This window comes from Macrobrachium nipponense, chromosome 34 (assembly GCF_015104395.2).
Source record: "Macrobrachium nipponense isolate FS-2020 chromosome 34, ASM1510439v2, whole genome shotgun sequence".
Lineage (NCBI taxonomy): Eukaryota > Metazoa > Arthropoda > Malacostraca > Decapoda > Palaemonidae > Macrobrachium > Macrobrachium nipponense.
This window is the reverse complement of record NC_061095.1, coordinates 26,661,187-26,686,387: the sequence shown is the minus strand read 5'-3', so window position 1 is coordinate 26,686,387 and position 25,201 is coordinate 26,661,187. Positions and strand designations below refer to the sequence as shown.

Below are 25,201 nucleotides of genomic sequence, written 5' to 3'. Positions count from 1 at the left end.
CTCACACAAGCAAAGCTAACATTATCAAATTCTTCTCCCCAGTGTTGTGTAAAGGACATATACAAGCTTTCTTTACCATTTTTTTTAATGAAAAACTTTAATTTTACAAATAATAAATTGCTTTAATTTACTGAAATAATCATATTCATGAGTATTTTGTTGATTATTTTTACGATAATCACACAAAGCATAATAGTTACAAATCGTCTACAGATAGATAACTATAGCAATGTCATAAATGCACTGAATGTGTAATGTAACATACTATCATCCATCTTTTAACACATTTTACAATGGAATCAAGCACATCATCAAGGTTACAAACCATCCCAATATAGCTTTTGGTTCTTCCTATAACAAGAATTGTATTATTGTTCAGAAGATGAGCCCTATTCATATGGAACTAGACCAAAGGGGCCACTGACTTGAAATTAAAGCTTCTAAAGAATATGGGTTCTTTCAGTTATTAAATAAATAAAAATTGGTTCATTCAGTTATTAAATAAATAAATAACAATAAGCACAATTACAGCAACCTGGTTCTGCAATTCAGCAAATCTCGTTGGACTTGGGAAGAAAAGGGGACCAGAGATTAATTATAAATGTGAAAGATCTGTTAAAATAGGACTTATGAAAAATTGACAAACAGGACCATCCGTCATTCGTCCAAGTCATAACTGCTAATGTTATGAAACAGAAACCTACCACTAAAACCCACAATACCTAAAAGATATAAATCTCAAACAGAAGCAGACATTCACACGGGAGAAGACTATTCCAGTAAAGGAAGGACATATGACCTAAAACAAGATGCACTGATTTTATAACTGTTATAAATATATGAGGCCTTATAAACATTATCATTTGTGCAGCATTTGCTGAAACTTTCATTAGATGTTTCTCAAAAGTAAGATGAAAGTAAAAGTTACACCTACAAAAGTTAAAAGTAAGATGATAGTAAAAGTTACACATAGAAAAGTTAAAAGCTTCAGACTCATCCACTTACTGGGGAGCATGGGATGGAAAATCTGTACGAGATCTGTTAACCAATAGTTTTCATTTTTCTGCAGTACAGTCCCATACCCCTTTGAGTACACCATTCACTGATCCGGTCCATGTCCTGACTGATGCTGAGGGAAACTTCATTTCTCATGAGTTTGGAGACTTTACTGCACCAACAAGTATTGCATCATAAGCATACTGAACAATCTTGTTTTAGGCCAACAACCATTCACTTTAATACACTAAAAATAACATAGGACTAAGAACATTTTATATTTTACCTATTTTGTGAACTGAACTGCTATTATTAAAAATGGCACTGCACTGTTTGTGTTTTTTTATTCTTTTCTTTTAATTCTTGCAGCATTCAATAACATGTATTACATATATGGTAATGACAAAGGCTGTAACCTACGAGATAACAACCGTGGCCCTTACACATCAAGGTCATTTCTCCTAATAATTTATCTTATTTTTAATGCACCTACGTAACTTTAAATATAGTAATCCATACTTGATAAATCATACAGGAAAAAAACAGGAGCAGACAGGGCACTATGTCAACCGTATTCATTTATTCCTGTAAGAAGCATTCTTCCTAAAATGTGAATTTCAAAGATGCAGGAGCACTATCTATGATAACATTGCATTTTACTAAGGCAGCCTGCATTTCAAAAATATGATAAACAAACAGGTGAAAAATTGTACATACAGTAAAACCTAGGCTTACAGACATAAAGAAAGGTAGTTATTTCAATGATAAAGTTATGACACTTCATAAAAATTCCTTTACATGTTAAAAAGAGCTGCACTACCACATTTAGATCCTAATTTTTATTGGTAACTTTTCATATTCATATCTAAACCTCAAAATAAGCTAACTTATTTATAACTTCTTTTCGCAAATGAAACTTCCAATGAATATTAAGTTTCTCATCTATACCACAAAGATAACTGCACACTGCAAGCATTGCCTTCAGTTACCTTAAGGGCTAACTATCCTCATTTCAATTTGAACTACAAACTTTACACAAAATTAAAATCTAACATCAACTATTCCTTACCTGGCAGCAGTCACAAATGTGCACAAAATTATGCGATATCCCTTCATTGCACTGTCATCCATATTGTAAACAGAGAAATTTTTCACATTTGAGATTTCCAGAAGCTCTGCCGGAATTGTGTTGCTGAAAGGAAAATGTAACATTTCTTACAAGCTTAAAATAGGAAAATGTAACACGTCGTAAACCTTAACATAGTCTACAATATTTTAAACTACATCTGCAAATATGTTAAAACAACAAGGAAAAACTTGGACATAAGATGGCCTAAAAATGGAATATGCATTTCCCACAAAAATACCCAATTCCCTTTATTGCTTGAAGTTTTTTATACAGAATTATATTCATCACTCATATGATGCTTTGAGTGACAAATTATCACTGAACTTTATTTTTTCTGTATATCACAAATATCTGTACCACAAAGACTCATTTTTTTCTGCATATCACATATACCTGTACCACAAAAACTAATTTTTAAAACTTCTTCTCACTATGATTTACTTTGAAATGAAAATATGTAAATTTACATATTAATATATAGATATATTTAAGCAAATAGCAACTTCTTCCTTATTATAATTAAACAATTACTCAAAGAGAGTTCATGATGTAGAAAGTCATGACTTGTCACTGCTTTGCTTTGGATTACTTATTTGTTTTCATTCATTATGAGAACACAAGAGGCAGAGCACTATCAAAAGAGAAAAGTTTAAAAACCTGTGTGAACTATGACAAATTAAAAGAATGAAAAAAGAATCAGAACAAGCGTCTAAACTGGAAAGATGCCAAGTACTACCTCAGAGCTCAACCAGCCAAGAACTCCCAAGTTCTAGGAAAGATGCAAAGTACCTCAGAGTTCTCCCAGCCAAGACATCCCAAGTTCTAGGAAAGTTTTGCCTTGTGATTTATCCACATTTAATAGGTATGAAAAAGATTCTTGACTGCTGTAATTGTTTAATAGATATGAAAAAATATAGTTAAAATCTGTATCTCAATGAAACTGTCACTAAAGGTGTCATTAAGACATATTTTCCATTGTAATTTTTTTTATATAATTAAAAAAATGGTTGACTTTCCTGGTTTCCTAACAATAGAATTTTAGTATTGGTTGAGAAATGACATGGAAATTTGAACCATATTCCTTTTAACAAATGTGTAATTTTGAAGAAAATCACCTTGACAATAAGGCCAGAGACAAATATATTACATTGGGGGCCTTACAGTGTTGACCTGCTACTCAAATTAAATACATAGACATTTCAATAACACAGAAAATGAAGTAGATAATATTTATCTCCTTGTGAAGTGGGGGCTCTGGAGAGCCCTTGACAGTAACAAAGCTTACATCAGTATGTAACTTGAATATCTCCTTTATAAAGACTACATTAAGAATAAATGTAAATTCAAGGATAACACATGAATGAAATTATGGCTTTAATGATTCTTACAACTCCAGAAAATACTTACTACGATCTAGACTGAGCATGCATACGAAGCATCTGGGCCTTGGGAACATGTTCTAGCAACCTCTTTGCAATTAGATCAACTGCAGCATTTGATGGTGCTGCAGCTAACACCCTACTGCTGGGCAGGCGTCTATGAACCTAAAGGAAACAAAGTACTTATCCTCAAGCAAAAACAAGAAATAAAGACCACCCAAATCAGTTAAGTAATTCCCAATGCAATTTCTGTAGTGAATATGACACCTGTTTTTATTATTTATTATTATTATTAGTATTACTATTAACCAGACCATCAATGTAAACATTCTTAAAATTAAACTAATCAGACACTAACAGAATGAAAGCATCTCAAACTGTGTTATGATCACAAACTAAGCAGAGTAAGACTCATATGAAGAAAGGTCTGGTCTCCCATTCCAAGTTCTGGCCAGTCATGAGACCAACCAGGATCAGAGATATTGGTATTTGGCAGTCACTAGTTGAGGTCATGTGATGGAAGTTCAATGGTCTGAAGAGATGCAGATTTCAACTTTATGATCTTGCCAGACAGCTGGGATGCTTTAAATTCAGACATGGAGGACTTAAAAGTGCATAAGTGCACATCTCACTGTTGAATTTTGAGTAATATAGATGTCCCAGACAATAAAGACACTAAAGTATGAAAAATTTTTTTTAAAGCTCTACCTGCTTAATAGCTTCCACGACTGTCACTGTCTTCCCTGTGCCTGGAGGTCCAAATATGATGTATGGAGCTGGTTTTGATGTTCCAGCAACGATATTACAAACTGCCTCCATTTGCTGTTTATTACCCTGAATGTTGCGGTTGAATGGCCTGTAAAATAACTCGGCATGTTAACATACAAAATTCCTATTTAAAATCCACTAAATTATTTTAAACAAACATCACCTATACATTTTGTTTCCATAATGCACGGAGTCATAGTCTTTTCTATTTTCATTACAAACTCCTGCATGTCTAATTATTATTTCTAGGTAGTTCAACTACATCCAAATTGCCAAATCTACCATAAATGAACAACTACTCATTAAAATCTACACCTTAATTTGTAATAACAGTAAAAATAAGAAAAACTGATATAAGTTAACCCTCTTACGCTGACTGGACGTATTTTACGTCGACATTTTTTGTCTCCCGTGTGCCGACTGGACGTATTTTGCGTCGACTTACAAAAGTTTTTTTTAATTCGCGGAAAAATACTTATAGGCCTACCAGCCTAAAACTTTTGAATCACGCACCTTGGGGGATGCTGGGAGTTCACGGATCAAGGTGTTGTTTTGTTTACAATCATTACGCAGGCAAAAATTATTTCGTCACTTAGACATAACTTTTGTACCATTGTAAATTAGCCGTTACATGAAGTATTATATATGAAAATGTGCGCATTTTTACGTAGAATACAACAATAAAATATTCATGATTGTAGCTTTTATCAGTTTTGAGATATTTTCATATAAATAATAATAATTGCCAAAATTTCAACCTTCGGTCAACTTTGACTCTACCGAAATGGTCGAAAAACGCAATTGTAAGCTAAAACTCTTATATTTTAGTAATATTCAATCATTTACCTTAATTTTGCAACTAATTGGAAGTCTCTAGCAAAATATTTCGATTTATGGTGAATTTATGAAAAAACTTTTTCCTTATGTCCGCGCGGTAACTCTTCCGAAAAAAATCCATACATGCGATTGTGGTAATGTTTGCACCATTTTAAAATTAGCCGTTATATAAAGTTTTATATATGGAAATGTGCGCAATTTCATGCACAATACAACTAAAAACAACCCATGGTTGTAGCTTTTATCAGTTTTGAGATATTTTCATATAAATAACGATAATTGCCAAATTTTCAACCTGCGGTCAACTTTGACTCTACCGAAATGGTCGAAAAACGCAATTGTAAGCTAAAACGCTTATATTCTAGTAATATTCAAGCATTTACCTTCATTTTGCAACAAATTGGAAGTCTCTAGCACAATATTTCGATTTAAGGTGAATTCATGAACAAAATAACATTTTTCTTTACATCCGCGCGGTAACTCTTCCGAAAAAATCATACGTGCGATTGTGGTAATGTTTGCACCATTTTAAATTAGCCGTTACATAAAGTTTTATACGTATATGAAAATGTGCGCAATTTCATGTAGAATACAACAACAAATAATTGAAGGTTGAAGCTTTTCTCATTTTTGAAATATTTGCATATGAATCACGATAAATAGAAAAAAAACCACGTTCGGTCAACTTTGACTCTACCGAAATGGTCGAAAAACGCAATTGTAAGCTAAAACTCTTACAGTCTAGTAATATTCAGTCATTTATCTTCATCTTGAAACAAATTCGAAGTCTCTAGCAAAATATTTAGATTTATAGTGAATTTAAAAAAAATCTTTCCTTCCCTCCCCGCGCGGATTCTCTGCCACAAATCTCCGAAATGCGTACGTACCACTCTCGGAATATTTGCTCCGTTCCATATTAGGCATTTCATAGAGTTTTATATATGAAAATGTGCGCAATTTTATGAAGAATAAAACAAAAATATTTGAAGGTTGTAGCTTTTCTTATTTCCGAAATAATTGCATATAAAAAATATATATAAAAAAATTCGACATTCGGTCAACTTTAACTAGTCAGATATGGTCGAAAACTGCAATTGTAAGCTAATACTCTTACAGTATAGTAATATTCAATCATTTGTCTTCATTTTGAAAAAAATTGGAAGTCTCTAGGAATATTTAGATTTAGGGTGAATTTCTGAAAAAAATATTTATGTCCGCGCTTTACGATTTCATGCATTATTTTGTGATATTATTTTCTCTGTGTTGCTTTTATCATTTTACAATGTGTTATATACCAAAATGATTGCAATTTAGTGTACATTACAACGAAAAACAAAGTAACTTGTTACCTTTAACCGTTTTGCGCACAGCGCAATTTGAATACAATTATATATGAAATTTCGTTATTGCGCTATCATATATTGCATTATTTATATATGATAATGATATTTTTTTCATTTCTGATGGTTGCATACTAAACTTCAGCCAATGACAAAAAAATGAGCCAAAAATGAACTCTTAATCTTGAAAACTAAGTGTGCTGTGATTTTTTAAAAAAATATTTTTTCCGCTTCCGCGCTCACTCTGAAACCCCTCCGGCACACGGGAGACAATTTTCTTTTTACCGCTTCGGCGTAAGAGGGTTAACCTGACATGAGTTTAGTAATCCTCTCAGTCAACTTACAATATTTCAACTGGGGGTGGTGAGGATTTTGGTCCTTCAGGGAACAACAGATTGGTCAAGGACAGCTCCTTTGCTAGAACAACTGCTCGGTGACTCACACGCAATGGATGTCGGTTGAAAGTGAATTCTACACTGACTTTCAAGTTGTCAATAAACCTATTCATAAACCTGGAAGAGAAGATTACATCACTTTACCTAAAACAATGAAGTTTTCATATTAAAACTAATATTGTAATACTTACTTACTGAACACCTGAATTAGCCCTGGTCACTGACCAGCCCTAACTATATCCCCACATATTTACCCACTAAGTGGGTAATTTTAACTGTCAGTGTTACAAACACTGCAGGTAAAATCTAGTCAAATGAGTTACCTGTGTTACCATTGGCAACGCTGCCGCAAATACCGGCCACCAGAGGCCTGTCTCCTCAATTGATTCATTCACTATCAAATTGAAGTGGGGAGGAGGGTGGGAATCATTCAGGTGTTCAGTGAAGTACTACAATATTAGTTTTACTATGAAAACTTCATATTGCAATACACTCCCTGAACACCTGAATTAGTCCGATTAACATTTACTCGGAGGTGGGATCAATCTAATTCAGCCCGACCTGTCCACGGAACATACGCAGGTAACTCATAAACAACCTACCATGTATAAAAGCATGTATCCTCACCTAACTCGGAGGTGAGGATGTTTGCAAATAAAGTACTTCAACATCAGTGTTGAGTCTAAGGTACTGTCTGAGTCAGAAGTACCTCCCATGTGATAAGCAATACTTCTTATTCATGGAGGTAAAACAAAAATCCTCACCTGGTTGTCCAGCTCACTAGTTGAGGATGTTTACAAAGAAAGTACTTCAACATCAGTGTTGAGTCTAAGGTAGTGTCTGAGTCAGAAGTACCTCCCATGTGATACCTTAGTACCTCCCATGTGATAAAGTAAAAAAACAAATCTCCTCACCTGACTGTCCAGCTCAGTAGGTGAGGATGCTTGCAGAGGAAGTACCATACCATCAGTGTCGAGTCCAAGGTACCGCCTGAGTCTGAAGAACCTCCCATGTTGTATTCTATACCTCTCATGTATGGAGAGGAAATGGTGAACCTCCCTGTGGCTATCTAGCCTCTCATGTATGGAGAAGTTGAGTGTGCAGGACCTTCAGTTCTCTACTGCTCACTGATGTAGGTGACTTGTGCTGAAGAAGTTGTAGTTATTCCAACATGACCATCGGGATCTACCTAACCTCAAGGGCCTAAGGAACAATACACTCAGTCTAAGCTTGACCAACAGAAACACTAGAGCTCATTAGACTATCATTGCCTCCCTCCCTAAACTTCTAACCCTAAAGTTCATTTAGACTATCACTGCCTCCCCAAACTTTTAACACCCTAACTATACCAAGCCCACTATAAAACTGAGTTACCAACGACAGGACCTCGCGAGTAACCTCTCTGAAGAAACTGAAATTCCCTAAAGTACGGTGTTGTGAAAAACCACACCAACTCTCAAATAACCACCTACATGATCGCTGACACCGAAACATTCCTCCAGAAGCCAAAGGGTAGCCCTCCGCGATACTTTGCGCCCTTGGATTGACTAAGAACCCCTTCTTATGAATGTCCGGATAGCGCTGAGGCAATGATTTAACAAGAAGTCCCTCCCCACCTTGACAAGAGCATAGTATAATCATCAGCAATGTTAGTCTGGTATGCAAACCCCCTCAAAACCAAAGTGAAGAGGTTATCAAACAGTCCAGGCTTAGAGAAACACCCATCAACTCTCACCACATCCACACACAGTGGGACAAGGCCTCCCACTGGCTGTGAAAGGTGTCTTTCAAATACGAGCCTCATGATCCGTAACCCCTACCACACGAATCAATGAAGGAACCCAATAGAGAAAAGCCTCAACTGTCTCATAAACCGGAGTCGGACTCCGGCAGAGGAGTTACCCGCTACCTCATACAGAAAGTGATGCTAGCCAAGGTCCTTCCCCAAAAACTGTCTGACTAGCTGAAACCAGATCAGCCTACTTGATGTTTAAGAAACTGCTGGTTTGGTTGAATACAACGTATCAAACATTCCTTGAATAACTGTGAGATTCCTCCGGAGCCTGGAATGCGGAAAGAGAGGAAGACCAAGTTCACAATCCATTATACTAGCTTCCTTCGCCGGAGAACCAAAAACCCACAACTAGCAAACGAGTCTCTCTTCAAGGTAGCTATCCTCTGTCAGACCTGTCTGGCCACACCGGAACAGGAAAAAGGAGAAAGGCCGAACCCCCACAAGAGCAGCACCCAAGAACCCGGAACCTACTACGCCTGGGTATCACTGTCAGACCTGTCCGGTCACACCGGAATGAAAAAGGAGAAAGGCCGAACCGCCCATAAGAGCAGCACCCAAGAACCCAGAACCTACTATGCCTGGTTGCTCAATACCAAGCGACATACAAGATCCCATCATATATGAGCCTACCGATCCGATTGCGCAACGATATACCAACAAGAAGATGATAAACTCCTGAGCAAGTCGTACTCGACTGCACTCCCCCCAGACATGATGACGTAACCCCTATCCACCCTCTCACAAGAGCACACTGTCACCAGTTCCGCAAAACCTGTAAGAGTTAATCACTCAACTGCGCAAACCCTCACTACACAGTGACGATAACGTTACACCTGAGCCGAACATACCTTGTCGATGAACGCCCAACCCTGCGAGTCACTCCCACACTGTTGCGCCAAATGTGTACCAACCAAGACGATGACCTAACCTTGAACCAGTCTCACTTGACTGTGAGACTCCGCACTCACCAGTGACTATGACATGAGACCGGGCCGACTACAATAAGCGAGCAACACCCCCTAAGAGCAAAGAGGTTGCAAAACGCGATCCAATTAACGCCCGTTACCAATGCTAAACCTGGACTGGAGTCCGGAGCAAGTGAGGGAAGGAAGTACTCCCAGTAGACACGGAATCAAGGTCGAACCCACATTGAAACTACTTAAGGATGAACAGAAAAGCATGAGGAAAAGTTGGGAAAATAAGTAGAAGGAGAGAGAGAAGTCACTACGAGTAACCACCGGAGCACCTACCGCCAACGTTGTGCAGGTGGAGAACCATCTGTGCGGTACACAGTGCTTTAATGACGGGTTACGAACTGTGGAACCAATGGGAGCCGCAGAAGGAAATTACCAGCTACCCTAGGAAAAGGTGGCCGAGGGCACAAAAAAAGTGCTAACTATGATGCAGACGAACTGCCAACGGCCGTAGCCGCCCAAGCAATTACCGCGGTAAGCACGTTACGTCTCACACACCTAAGGTATATAAATGGGAACGAAGAAGGAAGATTACTAACTACCCTAAGAAAGGAGTGGATGATGACACAACCGGTATCGATACAGTCAACGATGGCGTAGATGAAACTCCAACTGCCTTAGCCCCCTCAAGAACTACGGAGGACACCTTACGTCTCAAAACAAGTAAGGTTGAAAATGCGGGGTTGCAGATACCGCCTTGAAGCATGAACACCAGCAGCCTGAGAACTACAGGACCCGTGGAAGGCCAGCCCCTCCAAAATTACTTCCTTTAACCCTGGACGAGAGAGAGAGAGCGATGGAGAGAGAGAAGAGAAGAGGAAGAGAGAGAGAGAGAACTGAGAGGAGGATGAGAGGACGAGAGAAGAGAGAGAGAGATAGAGAGAGAGAGGAGTAAGAGAGAGTAGAGAGTTTAGAGGAGAGAGAGAGAGAGAGAGAAATCCCCAAATTTCAGGATGAAACGATGAAAACTCTGGCCCTGGTGTGTTATTGGCAAAGAAAACAGGATGAACGAGAAGACTCCGAAGCGACATCCGAAGAATGAACAGATAAAAGATTGTGTAAAGACATTATAAGTTTTAACAGAAAACTGGGCGAGAGAGAAAACTAGACCGACTGTTCCCCACGATAATCTGACAAACATTAGAAAATCAGGAAATTATTCAAGACATGATCGTGAATACAGTCCGTATTGAAGCTACAGTAATTGACTTGCGTTAATTCGATTTTACGATGTGGTTAGTAATTAAAATCGGCATTACATTGCAAATAAGTTTTCCTATATCTCTCGCACAGCTGGCGTAGTCAGCAGCGTGCAGTCAGACAGCAGGATTGTTGGGTTTAAAATAGAATTTAGGCCAAAGGACGAGTATTGGGACCTATAAGGTCATTCAGCACTTAAAGGAAATTGACAGAAAAGTGTTTGAAAAAGTGTAACAGGAAGAAAAAACTTCTGTTGCACAATGAATCAAGTGTTAGGAGAGGGTAGAAAATAGGATGAATAGAGAGAATATGAAATCAGGAGAGAGAGAGAGAGAGAGAGAGAGAGAGAGAGAGAGAGAGAGAGAGAGAGAGAGAGAGAGAGAGAGAGAGAGAGAGAGAGAATTATTACAATCGTCTAACATCTCCACCTCGATAAATTTGCACCCTCTTCTAAGTTAAAAAGTATTATCTTAATGATAATATATACTCGTATAACTGCGTACAGCTATGAACAACCAAACGAGAACTTGTTGCAAATACGATCGAATCCAATAGCAACATCATTTTATTGTATTCATCCGCGTGCAACAGTAATTACTGTATTCATGTTATAAATGTAGCTGAAGCTGATAAGGCAATATTACATGCATCAGCAGCCTGGATTCTAGTCCCAAGCTTTGTATGAATTCAAACGCAGCCGTGGTAAAAGAAACTAATAGCATGAAAGAGCTCATTTACTGTTGTTTTCATACTAACAAAAGATTAATAAAGTAAGGTTTGTAATACCTATGAAAATGAGTGAAAACGAATGGAAATGCTGAATTTACGCAATCTAACCTGAGGGAAACACTAGCTTCCAATGAGACGTATTAGTCAAATATTGGCCTTAAATTACATCATAAGACGAACATGACATTCCATCTAAGTTAAGTATCCAGATATTCATTTATGCTAACTAGGAACAAAAAACATTAGCTGATATCAAGTGATATGGTTGAATCTGGAGCAAAGAAAAAAGACTAGCCAGCATCATTGTCTGTCTAAGCCACGCCTCCTTACAACAGCGCTGTTTGAAGATAAGCTTGTGTAATTGAGGCGTCCAGTGCTAAAACCCACACTCGCCACAAATTTGAGAAATGCATTTTATTGTACACCTGGAATCCCCTTTACTTCCTCTTTCGAATGGTGTGAGTGAGTATATTTTGATGATGAGAATATGGTTCAATTTTGCATTATATGATCTGTACTTTAGTAAATTTCAGCATTAATTTTGCTCATCAATTGTACAATCAATCAGTCAATAAAATTGTGCAGTCTAATTTTTTGTTCATATATAACATCATATTTTTGGGGTCCTAAACATTCCAAAAATTCAAACCTGAAGAAAATATCTTGAAAAATAAAATAGTTATGGTCTTTTTAAATTTACACATTTAAAGGTCTTTTTCTCCATTTTTTAAAATGGGGCGAGTGTGGGTTTTAGCGCTGGACGCCTCAATTGTAATTTAATGAAAAGTAATCAGTTACATATTGTAAGGTAATTAAATGTAACTTTATTAGGCCTAATATTAATTTCATTTGTCACTGTAATTTGATAATACGACTGGTAATTATTTTTGTAATTGTAATTGACATAAGCACAATGTAATTACTGACAACAATTAGTCTGTTAAACGTATGAAGACGTCATACAAACGAATTCTTATATCTGATTATATGGCACAAGATACCATTATTGACTATGTTGAAAGTCAACTATGTTGAATGTCAACAGTTGAAAACACATCTCCTTCAAGACGACAAACATGGCATAAGTGAGGAAGAGTTGTTACGTTAGTCATGCCAGCCAATCAGGACAAGAATGAGTTGGATACGGCGACGCAAACTCGTATTCGCCATCAGCTGATTCCAGAGCGGGAATGACTGCCGAGTTAGTATTTATACTACGCTAATATGATGATACATATAATACACTTACAATGCTTTAGTCGGACAGAATCTGATCTTCATTCCTGTTCGATTACATTCATATTGAATTATCCTAAGATCGATTATTGTTCGTGTTCCATTACACCTGTACCGAATTATCCAAAGTCAGAATGCCTTGAGCCTACAGCGTTAGCCACTATAAAAATTACTCTACTGATATGTAGCACAGCGAATACTTTGGACTAGTCTAGGCTACTGTATATGCATACGATATATCATCGTGAACACTAGGCTAGCTGTAGTTAATTTATTCGATTCTCTAAATACTGAATTATCATAAGTCAATATGCATTGAACAGAAAATTAGTTGATATTAACAATTACCATATCGTATAAGTAGAGGAAAGGAACCTTTAAGACGAAGTAGTAGTATTCAACACTTCAGAACACGACAGACCCAAAACCTGATCTGAACAGCCAACCATGGCCTAAAAAGTAAAAAGCTTCTGATGCAAGGAACTCGAAGCAGGAAAAACCCACAGAGGCTCTAAGGACACTGTCCCTCTATAAACTACTGAGAACTTACACATCGAGGGAAGGGGAAATCTGCTGCCAACACTACCTGCTCCGCGCCAGGGGGGCCGGCAGAACCTACCCACTCAGAGGCTTGCGGTTCTCCATTACCCCCCGCAACAGTTAAGGCTGGTTCTGGAACAAGCATGGGGCTGAAAAAGAACGATTAGAATCCACTATACTACTACTACCACTATCTCTATTTTGGTTAAATTATTCGTCAGGCTAGAAATATGCTAAACATACTAGATGATAACCTGTCCACTAGTTTCTTGAATAGCTAACTCTGATGTTTCCTTGTCTCCTGACCAAGACAAACATTTCTGACTGGTATCGCACTAAACCTTCCTACACGAAATAACGAAAAGAACGTCGATCATGTGTGAGGGTACTCATCCTACGCTTGAAAGGTGTGCAGAGCCGATGAGCACCAACATGTCCAGCAGTAGAAGGCTCTATCGTCGAACTGTAGATGAAGTAGAAGCAGAGGCGTTTGCAGACGGCGACGACGTTTATTTTCTAAATTATCCATGGCGAGTACAAAGTAGCTATCCAAAGTCAAATGGCAGAAAAATGTTAATCACAGTCCAAGGTCATAATCTGTATCCCAAAATAAGAAAACTCTTAGAGTGGGGTCGGGCTAAATGACCAAAAGTTTGCCTGATGTGGGACTAATCCGCACAGCATGGCGAACAAGAAACAATTGAAGAGACAAGCCTCTGGTGGCCGGTTTTTGCGGCAGCGTTGCCAACTGTAACACAGGTAACTCATTTGACTAGATTTTACCTGCAGCATTTGTAACACTGACAGTTAAAAATAATTTGTCAAAAATTGTACTTTTCCTAACTATACAAACCTGAGGTCCTTTAACAATAGGAATGTAACTTGCGGCAGCTGGAACCGGTCGTAAGCTTTGAACAAGGGAGTTCGGTAGTTAACTGCTTGTCCGACAGTCAGCGCACAGCGCGACTGGGAGGTGAAGATTCACTTTGCTTTAGGCCCAGGAAAAACACAAGAATGAAGGGTGGCATGTGTAAAGGACCTCAGGTTGTATAGTTAGGAAAAATACAATTTTCGACAAATTGTTATTTGTTCAGATACGAATACAAACCATTGGTCCTTTAACAATAAGAAGACTCACTTCTTGGTGGGTAGAATCTGAGTCTTAAGAACAGACTGATGTTCGTCCACCTTGGTACCCTCCCTGGTCGTAAGACCAGAGGGAGGGATCCTAGCCTTTGCCCAATGATCGGGATATGTCCCGCAGGATCAATGGTCAGACCTCTGGACCCATGTAATAAGAGGGAGGCCAGCGTACCTCTTAAAACTAGCAAGAACTTGTTCCTATTGCAAGAGGCAATATGAAGTCATGGGTTTGTCTCTTGTTGGCTTCCACTCCCCCCCCCCTGGTTGGGGAAAGTGGTGGATAATCGCTCCTATCCCTAATGAAAGGGGTAGGATGGGGCTTGGTTGAGTAGTTCACCTTCATCGGTCTCCTGTTCCAGCGTAGTGACGACCGTGTCCTTCTGCCCACAGGTAGAGGGGGAGAAAAAGATGGGGAAGAGAAGCCAGTCACACTCTCATTCACTCATCCATTCATGCAGTCACACAAGGATGCGATGCTGTTCTGTCCGCTCGGGTGCCGGGTGCTGGGTAAGCTACACAACTTGTTGAGCAGCCACCATGGGTCCCAAGGAAAAAGTATCCCAAGGACCTGTGGGCTATATCCCGAAGGTAGGAGGAGGTGAAGGTGGTCTGGTTGGACCAGACCCCTGCCTTCAGGACCTGCGCCATGGAGAAGTTCTTGCGAAACACAAGGAAAGGACCAATACCTCTGACTTCGTGGGCTCTCAGACAAAGGGTAAGGATGTCGTCGCTACCATCAGCTTCGTACGCCCTCCTGATCACCTCACGCAGCCAGAAAGAAAGTGTTCTTGGATACTTCTTTCTTGGTCACCCCGGTGCTAACGAAGAGGCGTCGACACTCAGGCCTGAGGTGCCGAGTTCTCTTCAGATAGCCCCGTAGCGCCCTCACAGGACAAAGCAGCATCTCATCCACATCGTTGTCGGTGAAGTCCAATAGGGAGGGGATTGTGAAAGACTCGAACCGGTCGTCAGGGACCAAAGGATTCTGAGTCTTCGCTACAAAGTTCGGGACGGAATTGAGCGTCACAGATCCCCATCCCCTGGTATGCTTGACATCGAAGGATAAGCCATGAAGTTCCCCTACTCTCTTCGCCGATGCCAGGGCCAGCAAGAAGAGGGTCTTGAGGGTCAGATCCGTCTGACGACTCTCGGAGTGGCTTGAAGGGCCTTCTAGTCAAACTCCTAAGGACGAGAGTCACATCCCACTCAGGGGTCCCGAGTTCCCTGGGTGGGCAAGACCTCTCGAAGCTCCTCATTAGCAGGGAGATCTCGAACGAATTCGAGATATCCACTCCCCTCAGTTTCAGGACTAGAGCCAGGGTGGCCCTGTATCCTTTGACTGTGGGGACAGAGAGGAGCTTCTCTTGGCGAAGGAAGACGAGGAAATCCGCTAACTGCTGAAGAGTGGCTCTGAGAGGAGATAGACCCCGTCTACGACACCAACCACAGAAGACGGCCCACTTTCCATGGTACACAGCTGCAGAGGACTGTCTGATGTACCCAGCCATCTCTGTTGCTGCTCGGCGACAAAAGCCTCTCGCTCGCAAGAGATGGTGGATAACAGCCAGCCGTGAAGATGAAGGGACTGAACTGACTGGTGGTTCCGTTCCACGTGTCGCTGGATGAGAAGGTTGTGCCAAGGGGGAATCTCTCTCGGTGCTCCTGCGAGAAGAGCCTGCAGGTCTGGATACCTGGGAGCCACCAGGATCATCAGGAGACTCGAGGTGGCCAGCACTCGGCTGATCACCTTGTGAATCAGACAGAACGGGGGGTAAGGCGTAAACGAAGAGGTTGTCCCACAGGTGTTGAAGAGCATCCTCTGCAGCTGGCCATGGGTCCGGCACAGCCAAGTAGAAAACCTGAAGTTTTCTGTTGTGCCGGGTGGCGAACAGATCCACTGCTGGACGCCCCCACAGGTTGAAGAGCCTTTCCGGCCACGTCTGGGTGTAGGGACCATTCAGTCCCTATCACCTGATTCAGACGGCTGAGCTTGTCTGCTACTACATTCCTCTTGCCTGGAATGTAGCGGGCTGACAGCTCTACCGAGTGAGCCATGGCCCACTCGTGCACCTGCAATGTCAACTGGTGCAACGGGAGGGACACTAGGCCCCCGTTTGTTGACGTATGCCAATACTGTGGTGTTGTCGCACATCAACACCACCGAGTCTCCCATCAGACGGTCCTGGAACTCTTGGAGAGCAAGGAACGCTGCCTTGAGCTCCAGGACGTTGATATGAAGGTGCTTGTTGTGATGATCCCACACTCCTGCAGTCAGCAACTCCTCCAGGTGTGCGCCTCATCCCTCGGTTGATGCGTCTGAAAACAGCAACATCTCCAGAGAGAGAGAGAGAGAGAGAGAGAGAGAGAGGTACTCCTCTTAAGAGGTTCCTGTCGTCCAGCCACCAGGCTAGGTCCTGCCTCACCTCCTCCATGAGGGACATGGGGAAGTACGGTGGGTCTCTTGCCTGTGACCAACTCTCCTTTAGTCTCCACTGGAGAGACCGCAGGTGAAGACGCCCGTGAGGGACTAACTTCTCGAGTGACGACAGGTGACCGATCACGACTTGCCACTGCTGAGCTGACTGTTCCTGCCGAGACAGGAACTGGTCGGCTGCCTCCCTGAATCTGCTGATCTGCGAGTCTGCGGGGAAGACTCGTCCTGCTACTGTATCGATCAGCATACCCAGGTACTTCATCCTCTGCTTGGGCTCAAGATCTGACTTTTCGAAGTTCACCACGATCTCCAGATTGCGGCAGAACTCGAGGAGTCGATCCCTGACCAGTAGCAACTGCGAGCGGGAGCTTGCCAGGACTAACCAGTCATCGAAATACCTCAAAAGACGTATCCCTGATGAGTGGGCCCAAGCAGACACCAGAGTGAACACTTGCGTGAACACCTGTGGGGCGGTTGAGAGACCTAGGCAAAAGTGCCCTGAATTGGTAAACCGTCCCCATCGCGGATGAAGCGGAGGTACTTCCTGGAGGATTGATGAACGGGTATCTGGAAATAAGCGTCCTTCAAATACACCAAAAGCTCTAAGTCGTTCTCCCTGATGGAGTCGAGCACGGAGCGTGCCGTCTCCATCGTGAACCGAGACTGGCGAACAAATCGGTTCAGGGGAGAGAGATCTATCACCGGGCGCCAGCCCCCCGAAGACTTCTCCACCAGGAAAAGACCGCTGTAGAAGCCCGGTGATCGATCCCTGATGATCTCCACAGCTCCTTTGCTCAGCATGGCTTGGACTTCCTGCTGAAGTGCTACGTCCTTGGATGTTACGGGTACGTAGGTCTGAAGGTGGACCGGGTTGGAGGTGAGGGGTGGCCGAGACTCGAAGGGTAGTAGATACCCCTCCTGAAGGACGTCTACTATCCAGGTCTCCGCTTCATAGCGCTGCCAAGTTGCCCAATGGCTCACCAGGCACCCCCCCCCTTCCGGCAGCAGGTGCGGGGGAACGCCGTCCCTAGCGTTTCCCGCCTCTCTTTGGCTTCTTCTTCCCAGCTCCCCCTCGTGAGAAGGAGGGCTGGGAGGAGGGCTGGTTACGGTCGCTCCTAGAGGAAGTCGAAGGCAGAGTCTTTACCCTGGGCTTCGACAATGCGATCGTCTTGGCCGCAGAGGAAGCGCTAACCAAGCTCTTGGGCTTGGCCGCAGTAGCTCGAGGTTGCCCAGACACCTTCGAGACTGCCTGGTGTACTAGACGGTCACTGTCATCACTGTGTCGTCGCTCCACGGCAGCGTCCACCATCTCTCCAGGAAAGAGAGAGGAAGAACTCCGAACTGGTCCGTTGTGAAGACCCAATGCCACCTCACGCCCAGCCGCCCTGGTCACTCAGGTGAGGGCGGCGTCCCTACGCTGAAGAACCAGATTGGCCCACTGGTTTGCCGTCTGGTGGGCTAGGTAGGACATGGCTCTACCTCCAGACTGGCACAGTCTCCCGAAAGCCAGGTCACCTTCAGGAGTGATATTTCCCAAGTTAACCGCGACCTTAGACACCGTGAGGGACCACAGGATTAACCAGGAGACTGCCTAAAATGCCGCCATGGCGGTTGATTCCAAGGCGAGTGCCTCTTGCTGCGAGAACCATAAGTTCTCCGACAGGAGCTGCTGCAGACACACCCCCGGAGTTATCCTAGCTAGCTGCGGGTTAACCTGTTTGGGCGGCAGGGGGTCCTCCGATGGCACGTAGAATCTCCTCTGTCGCAGTAGAGGCGGGGGAAGTAGCTTGGAAGACCTGCCAGACCGTAGCAAACCCTCCTGTCCGGAGACGAGAGAGTCCACCTGGCCCAGCACAGAGTCAGCCAGAGCTGATCGCGGCAGACCCACCGTCGTCTTGGGTTCCTTCTTAGAACCCCAGAACGACTCGAGTCTGGAGGAAGGCTCAGAAGGTGGGAGCGGTGATCCCTCCCCAAGGTCGTCGTGCTGACAAATCAGCGCAATAACCTCTGCAAACGACCTCTGGATCTCTGGAGTGACTGCGTCTTGTGGAGTCGGACCGTCAAGTTCCTCCAACAAGAGCACCTCCCAAGACCCTCCTCCTTCCGAAGGAGGAACTGCAACAGACCCCTCCCTGTCTCCTCCTGCCACTTGCGCATACGACCTGGTCGGTCCTAAGACCGTGCCAGGCTCGTAGGGCGTCGTGGTGGGATCGCCTCGCTCTTCCCGGCATAACCGGAAGTTGAAGGGATCGGAGAGGAAGACTTAACGCTCCCCCCTCGCCCACCGGCAGAACCGGTGTGCTTGGGGGGCCGCAGGCGATCGCCACCGCGCTGCAGGCCTGGTCGCGCGGCTCTCCTGGGGAGAGCGGCTGGACCGAGAACAACAGCTCCGGTCCCGAGCATCAGAGGAGCTGCTGCTGGTCCCCCTACCCGCCCGGTCCCGATTGGAGCGGCGGTCAGGGGACCTGCAGAGTCCGCTGTCGCGGTGGGAGCGGGGCCTGTCCTCACGGTGCGTCGAACCGCTGGCGGTTCCAGCGACCGAGGGGACCTCTTCCTTGTCTCAACCTGCGGCCGGTCTGGGACCGTTGTCAACCCTGGGGACCCGCGTATCGCTACAAGAGCAATCGCTGGCCTGGCGGAAGTCACCTGAGCGACTCTCACCTGTCTTCCTCTCCGTGCCTCGGTCCTGGCGCCGGGAGAACTCGGAAGCCTGGACTTTGGCTGCACGGTCACCCGCGGGCGACCATAAACTCTGTACCTCTTTGCGAACGAGAGGCCAAGACGGAACCTGGTTTAGCGGCAGAGCCCCTAGCACCAAGTGAGGAGGTACCGGTGTTAACCGGTACCTCTCTGGTCCCCGTCTTCTTCCTCCTTGCAGAAGGAGAGACAGGACTCACTCCCGAAGGAGCGGGAGGACCAGCGAAAGAACCCCCCATCCCACCAGAAGTTAGAAGTTCCCGAAGGAGACTGCCTTCTTCCTCTGCCATGAAGCCTTGGAAGTTGAAGGGGAAGAGCCGGCAGCAGACGATGAAGACGACGACACCTTCCTCCTCTTCCTCATCAGCTTCCTCAGGACAGTCGTCAGATCCTCCATCCAGGACAGAGCAGGGGCTATTGCCGAAGCAACACAGCCCGGCTGCACCTGTCTGGAAGGACCTGCGACTGGAGCAGCAACACCACAGGCAGGAACGACATCGGCAAGGGCTGGTCCAGGTAAGGCAGGTACGTCAGGTACGGGCAGGTCAGGGGCGAGCTCTTTGGGCACCGGAAGTCGGGGGCTGGGGCGAGAGTGGCGAACCTGGGCGGCAGTGTTACGCCCCTCCTCAGAACGCTAGGGAACGGTGCCTGCACTGCAGCTGAAGGGTCACCGTAGCAATATGCTGTGTATAAGCCAGGTGAGGAGGGGCGGCATACCCTGGGGTCGACACGGTGGTGGTGGTTACCGGACCGTGCGTGACCGAAGAGAAGGAGCAAGAAACAACACCCCCCCCCCCCCCGGGGAAGGAGCCATACGCGGGAGGTGTGATGGAGGGAGGAAAAAAGACGACGTGTCCGTGACCAGGGGAATAGCCGGAGAACTTTCCGATGACTCCCACTGCTCCTCCGAACACAAAACACAAATATCACAGGGCTCGGCGCGAGAGCATTCGTGCCCCAGACACCGAGCACACAATTCATGAGGGTCTACCTCGGGAAAGGAGCGGAAGGCCCCACACCTACAGCCCTCCACACCAGGGCAAGTCCTGCAGCTGATGGGGGGGCATTGGGAAGTCTCCAGGTCACAAGAACCCATAATAAATTGTAATAACACAAGCACACGTATTTACAGTATTGAGAACAATTCACACAAAAGCAAACCAAGGTTTGGAGAAAACAAAGCATACAACGAAAGGTGGGGAAAGCATACAACGAAAGGCGGGCAGAGAGAAGTGGAGAACACGTCTGTCACCCGGAGCAGCCGAAAGCAAAGTGGATCTTCACCTCCCAGCGGACAAGCAGTTAACTACCAAACTCCCTTGTTCGAAGCTTACGACTGGTTCCAGCTCCCGCAAGTTACATTCCTATTGTTAAAGGACTGATGGTTTGTATTCGTAACGGAACAATTAGCCACTTAGTGGGTAAATATGTGGGGATATAGTTTGGGCTGGTGAATGACCAGAGCTAATTCAGGTGTTCGGGGAGTGTATTGCAATATAAGATTTACTCAATCAACATAATTCAGAACTAACCCTGGAGGGAAGGAATTCAAACACTGTCAAATCCTTTCCATTATTTTTGGTAAACTGTAAAAGTATATTTTGAATTATTTCATTCCGTAGCATAACCCGTACACACTTCCAGGGAGGCATACCAATCTTGAATCATTTATCATTTTATTTTGGCTAACAAAATAGTGCCGTTTTTCCAGATGTCTCAAATCAAGGTTTTTATTTGTAGAAAAATATCCTTAACCAAAAATGGGTATCCCTTTAGAAGTAGTTCAGATGCAGTTCATTGCTGGTCTTTATCTTCACTACTAAGGAGTTATTGTGAAATCTTAAAAAATGAAGAGTTGGCCAAGTTCAAAACACCAAGTGCCTGAAAACACTACTCGTTACAAAATTTCAAGAAATCACCTTCATCCATAGTTGCTATTTTCTCACTAGTTTTCGTACATCATAAAACTTGTTTCCTTTAACGTTTCTTGATGAGACTCCATTGTCAAGTACATCAACCACCACTCTGCACAGCTTAAGTCTCTAGAACACTTATTTCCTTTACAGAAATACATACCAAATGTAGATCAATTGCCACAGGCAACAAAACCTTATTATAGGGTTTATCCTTTCCCATACGACAAATTGTACTTTCTGGGTCTAACCTGTGTCGCTCCGTGAAATATTCCTATAGCACTCATTTCTAAGGTATAGATATTGCTAAGTATACAAGAGAAAAAGCTACATTGGAATATACCAAAATAAATCTGGTTCGCTCACCCCTATATAGGGTGTCGGTATAAAAACTGGGGCGAGTGAAACACTACCAGAGGTCCCCTGCCATTTATTCTCTTCCTTTGTCAATTTCCCCCGTTCCAAAGCCATCTACTGCCCGCTACTGCTACAACTAGCGCCTCGATCGTCATTCGTTTTATAGCACTACTGTTTCACACGTGTTTTAAGTGGAAGCCTTATTTTGGATTTATTTGAGATGTCTGAAGGTCAGGAATCTTCTGGATCTAAGTTAAGTACTGCAATAGTCTATATAAGATCATTTTCGTAGCGATGTTGATCATAAAAGTATGTTTGGCTTTGTTTATATCTCGGGAGCCTGCATGCGCCTCTCCCGAGTCAGTCATTTCATGCATCGCTACCCATGACTTTTATTTATGACGACTTTCAATTGGTCATCCATACTAATTGTAGTCGCGTGGATGTTATATTAGCAGTTACTCCTAACTTACGAGTTTTTATAGATTCTGACGTTTTATGTTTTTTCTTGGCGTGAGAGCTGTTATAGCCTAACTAATTAGACCTTATATGGCGGATGAGGTTCGTAGATTTTCCCTTCCCTTGGTCGCCTACGAGGAGGAGGACTCCTTTACGGGACCAGGCTGGGATCTCATTTTGCGGGTTTTAGGCCTAGTTAGACCTGCGTTTTATCCTTGAGCCACCCTGGCCTACCGCTCCAGATCGTAATTAAAATGATATTATTAGTATACAATAAAGTTTTGTACATACTTACCTGGCAGATATATACTTAGCTTACGTCTCTGACGTCACAACAGAATTCAAAACTCACGGCACACGCGACAGGTAGGTCAGGTGATCTACCTTACCCGCCGCTGGGTGGCGGGTGTATGAACCAATCCCGTTTTCTAGTCAGATTTTCTCTTCCCTATGTCTCCTGAGGCGAGGCTGGGCAGGCCATCAATCGTATATATCTGCCAGGTAAGTATGTACAAAACTTTATTGTATACTAATACTAACAATATCATTTTTGTACATGAACTTTCCTGTCAGATATATACTTAGCTGATTGACACCCTTGGTGGAGGGTAAGAGACAGCTAAATAACATAGAAAAGGGAAACAACACCTGTTGTAGGATATAAAAACCTTGGCTCTTACCTGTTTAGGCTGAAGACTTCATAGTTACTGTCAATTAGTCTGCATTACCTGAAGACCTACAGCGAGGGCGTGACCTACAGCTGACAGACTCTTTGGGTCTACCAAAGGGATTTGTTATCCGCTTACTTGGTAAAATCCAAGTAGGATCTTGTCAAAGGGGGTTCACCCGCTTACATGACAGAACCTGTCCACTACCATTGCAAGGAGTTCAAACACAAACCCGATCACCTAACCAATCTAATCCTTGTTAGATATACGACATGAAAGAGATGCCTACCTGCATCCTCTTTCATACAACCATAAAAACAAAATACCAAAAAAGGGAATTACGTAAACTAAAAAGGATATGTTTCAGCTCCCTGCCCCAGCACTGAATCCGCCGATACGTATGGGCCTAACGCAAAGCACTTGTCATACGTAATTTTCATGTCTCTCAGGTAGTGGTTAGCGAAGACCGAGTTGCATCTCCAAAATGTTATTTTCATAAGATTCTGCAGCGACATATTCTTATTGAAAGCCAAGGATGTGGCAATGGCCCTCACCTCATGAGCCTTGACCTTAAGGAGCTTGAATTGATTTTCATCCCATGCAACATGGGCTTTTTTCACAAGGCTTCTAATAAAGAAAGCCAGTGCATTTTTTGACAATGGCCTACTGAGATCTCTTCCAGAACACCAGAGGTTATCCATATTGCCCTTAAGTTTCTTCTTCCTATGAAGATAAAACTTTATACTTCTAACAGGGCAAAGTGTCCTCTCTGCTTCTTCCCCTACAAGGGCAGATAAGCCTTGAACTTCAAAACTCCTGGGCCATGGACTGGAGGGGTTCTCATTCTTCGCTAAGAATGAAGGAAGGAAGGAACAAATCACGGAATCTCCTTTTAATCCTACTCTTCCTTCTAAGGCTTGTAGCTCACTTACCCTCTTGGCAGATGCCAAAGCCATGAGGAACAGGGACTTCTTCGTTAGGTCTCCAAAGGAAGCTGACTGAGGAGGTTCAAACCTTGAGGACCTCAGGAAAAGAAGAACTACATCAAGATTCCAGCTTGGAATCCAAGCAGACACTTTCTTGGTTGTTTCAAAAGACCTTATCAAATCATGCAGATCTTTGTTGTCCAAAATGTTCATGTCTCTGTGTCTGAACACTGCAGCTAGCATGCTACGGTAACCTTTTATGGTTGAAACCGCCAGACCGCATTTTTCCATAAGGAAAAAGAGGAAGTCTGCGATTTGGGTCACAGAGGTACTGGAAGAGGAAAGCTTCTGGTTCCTGCACCAACGACGAAAGACGTCCCACTTCGACTGGTAGACTCTAAGGGTAGAAGGTCTTCTTGCTGTGGCAATAGCCTTTGCAGCCTTTGCAGAAAACCCCTTTGCTCTGACAAGACTTTTGACAGTCTGAAGCCAGTCAGATTGAGAGCGGGGAGGTTTTTGTGATACCTGTCGAAGTGGGGTTGTCTGAGCAAATCGATCCTTTGTGGCAGGGATCTTGGAATGTCTACTAACCATTCCAGTACCTCTGTGAACCAGTCTTGGGCGGGCCAGAACGGAGCTATCAACGTCATCCTTGCCGCTTCTGAGGTCGCAAACTTCTTGAGTGTCTCTCCCAGTATCTTGAAGGGAGGAAACGCATACAGGTCTAGACCTCTCCAATCTAGGAGAAAGGCATCTACTGCTACTGCCCTTGGGTCTGAGATCGGGGAGCAGTAAATGTCTATTCTCGTGTTCTTGGAGGTGGCGAAGAGGTCTATGTGAGGTCTGCCCCACATTTTCCACAGATCCTGGCAAACATCTGAGTGAAGAGTCCACTCCGAAGGAAGGACTTGATTTTTTCTGCTCAGGAGGTCGGCCCTGACGTTCCTTTCTCCCTGTACGAATCTGGTGAGGAGTCAGATCCTCCTTACCTCCGACCACAGCAGAAGGTTCTTTGCTGTTTCATACAGGGAGAAGGAATGCGTCCCCCCCTTGCTTCCTGATGTACGCCAGGGCTGAGGTGTTGTCAGAGTTGATCTGAACTACTGCATCTCGGACTTGGGACTCGAAGGCTTTTAAGGCCAACCAAACCGCCATCAACTCTTTCTTGTTGATGTGCCAGGCCACCTGTTCCCCCTCCCAGGTGCCTGACAATTCCTTTGATCCGAGCGTCGCTCCCCAACCTGTTTCCGACGCGTCGGAAAACAACACTAGGTTGGGGTTCAGTA

At 43.7% G+C, this 25,201-nt stretch overlaps 1 protein-coding gene across 3 annotated transcripts in view; it reads right to left on the bottom strand.

The window, feature by feature from the left end:
* The window catches only part of LOC135207989 (putative helicase mov-10-B.1), a 221,559-nt gene that overhangs the window by 95,427 nt on the left and 100,931 nt on the right, over window positions 1–25,201 (bottom strand). For all 3 annotated transcript variants that reach the window (XM_064240068.1, XM_064240066.1, XM_064240067.1), the window contains exons 12-15: window positions 6,794–6,961; window positions 4,213–4,360; window positions 3,533–3,669; window positions 2,066–2,188 (exon numbers count right to left, since the gene is read on the bottom strand). In XM_064240068.1, coding sequence (XP_064096138.1) covers window positions 2,066–2,188; window positions 3,533–3,669; window positions 4,213–4,360; window positions 6,794–6,961 — 576 coding nt within the window. The remainder of the gene's footprint in view (window positions 1–2,065; window positions 2,189–3,532; window positions 3,670–4,212; window positions 4,361–6,793; window positions 6,962–25,201) is intronic.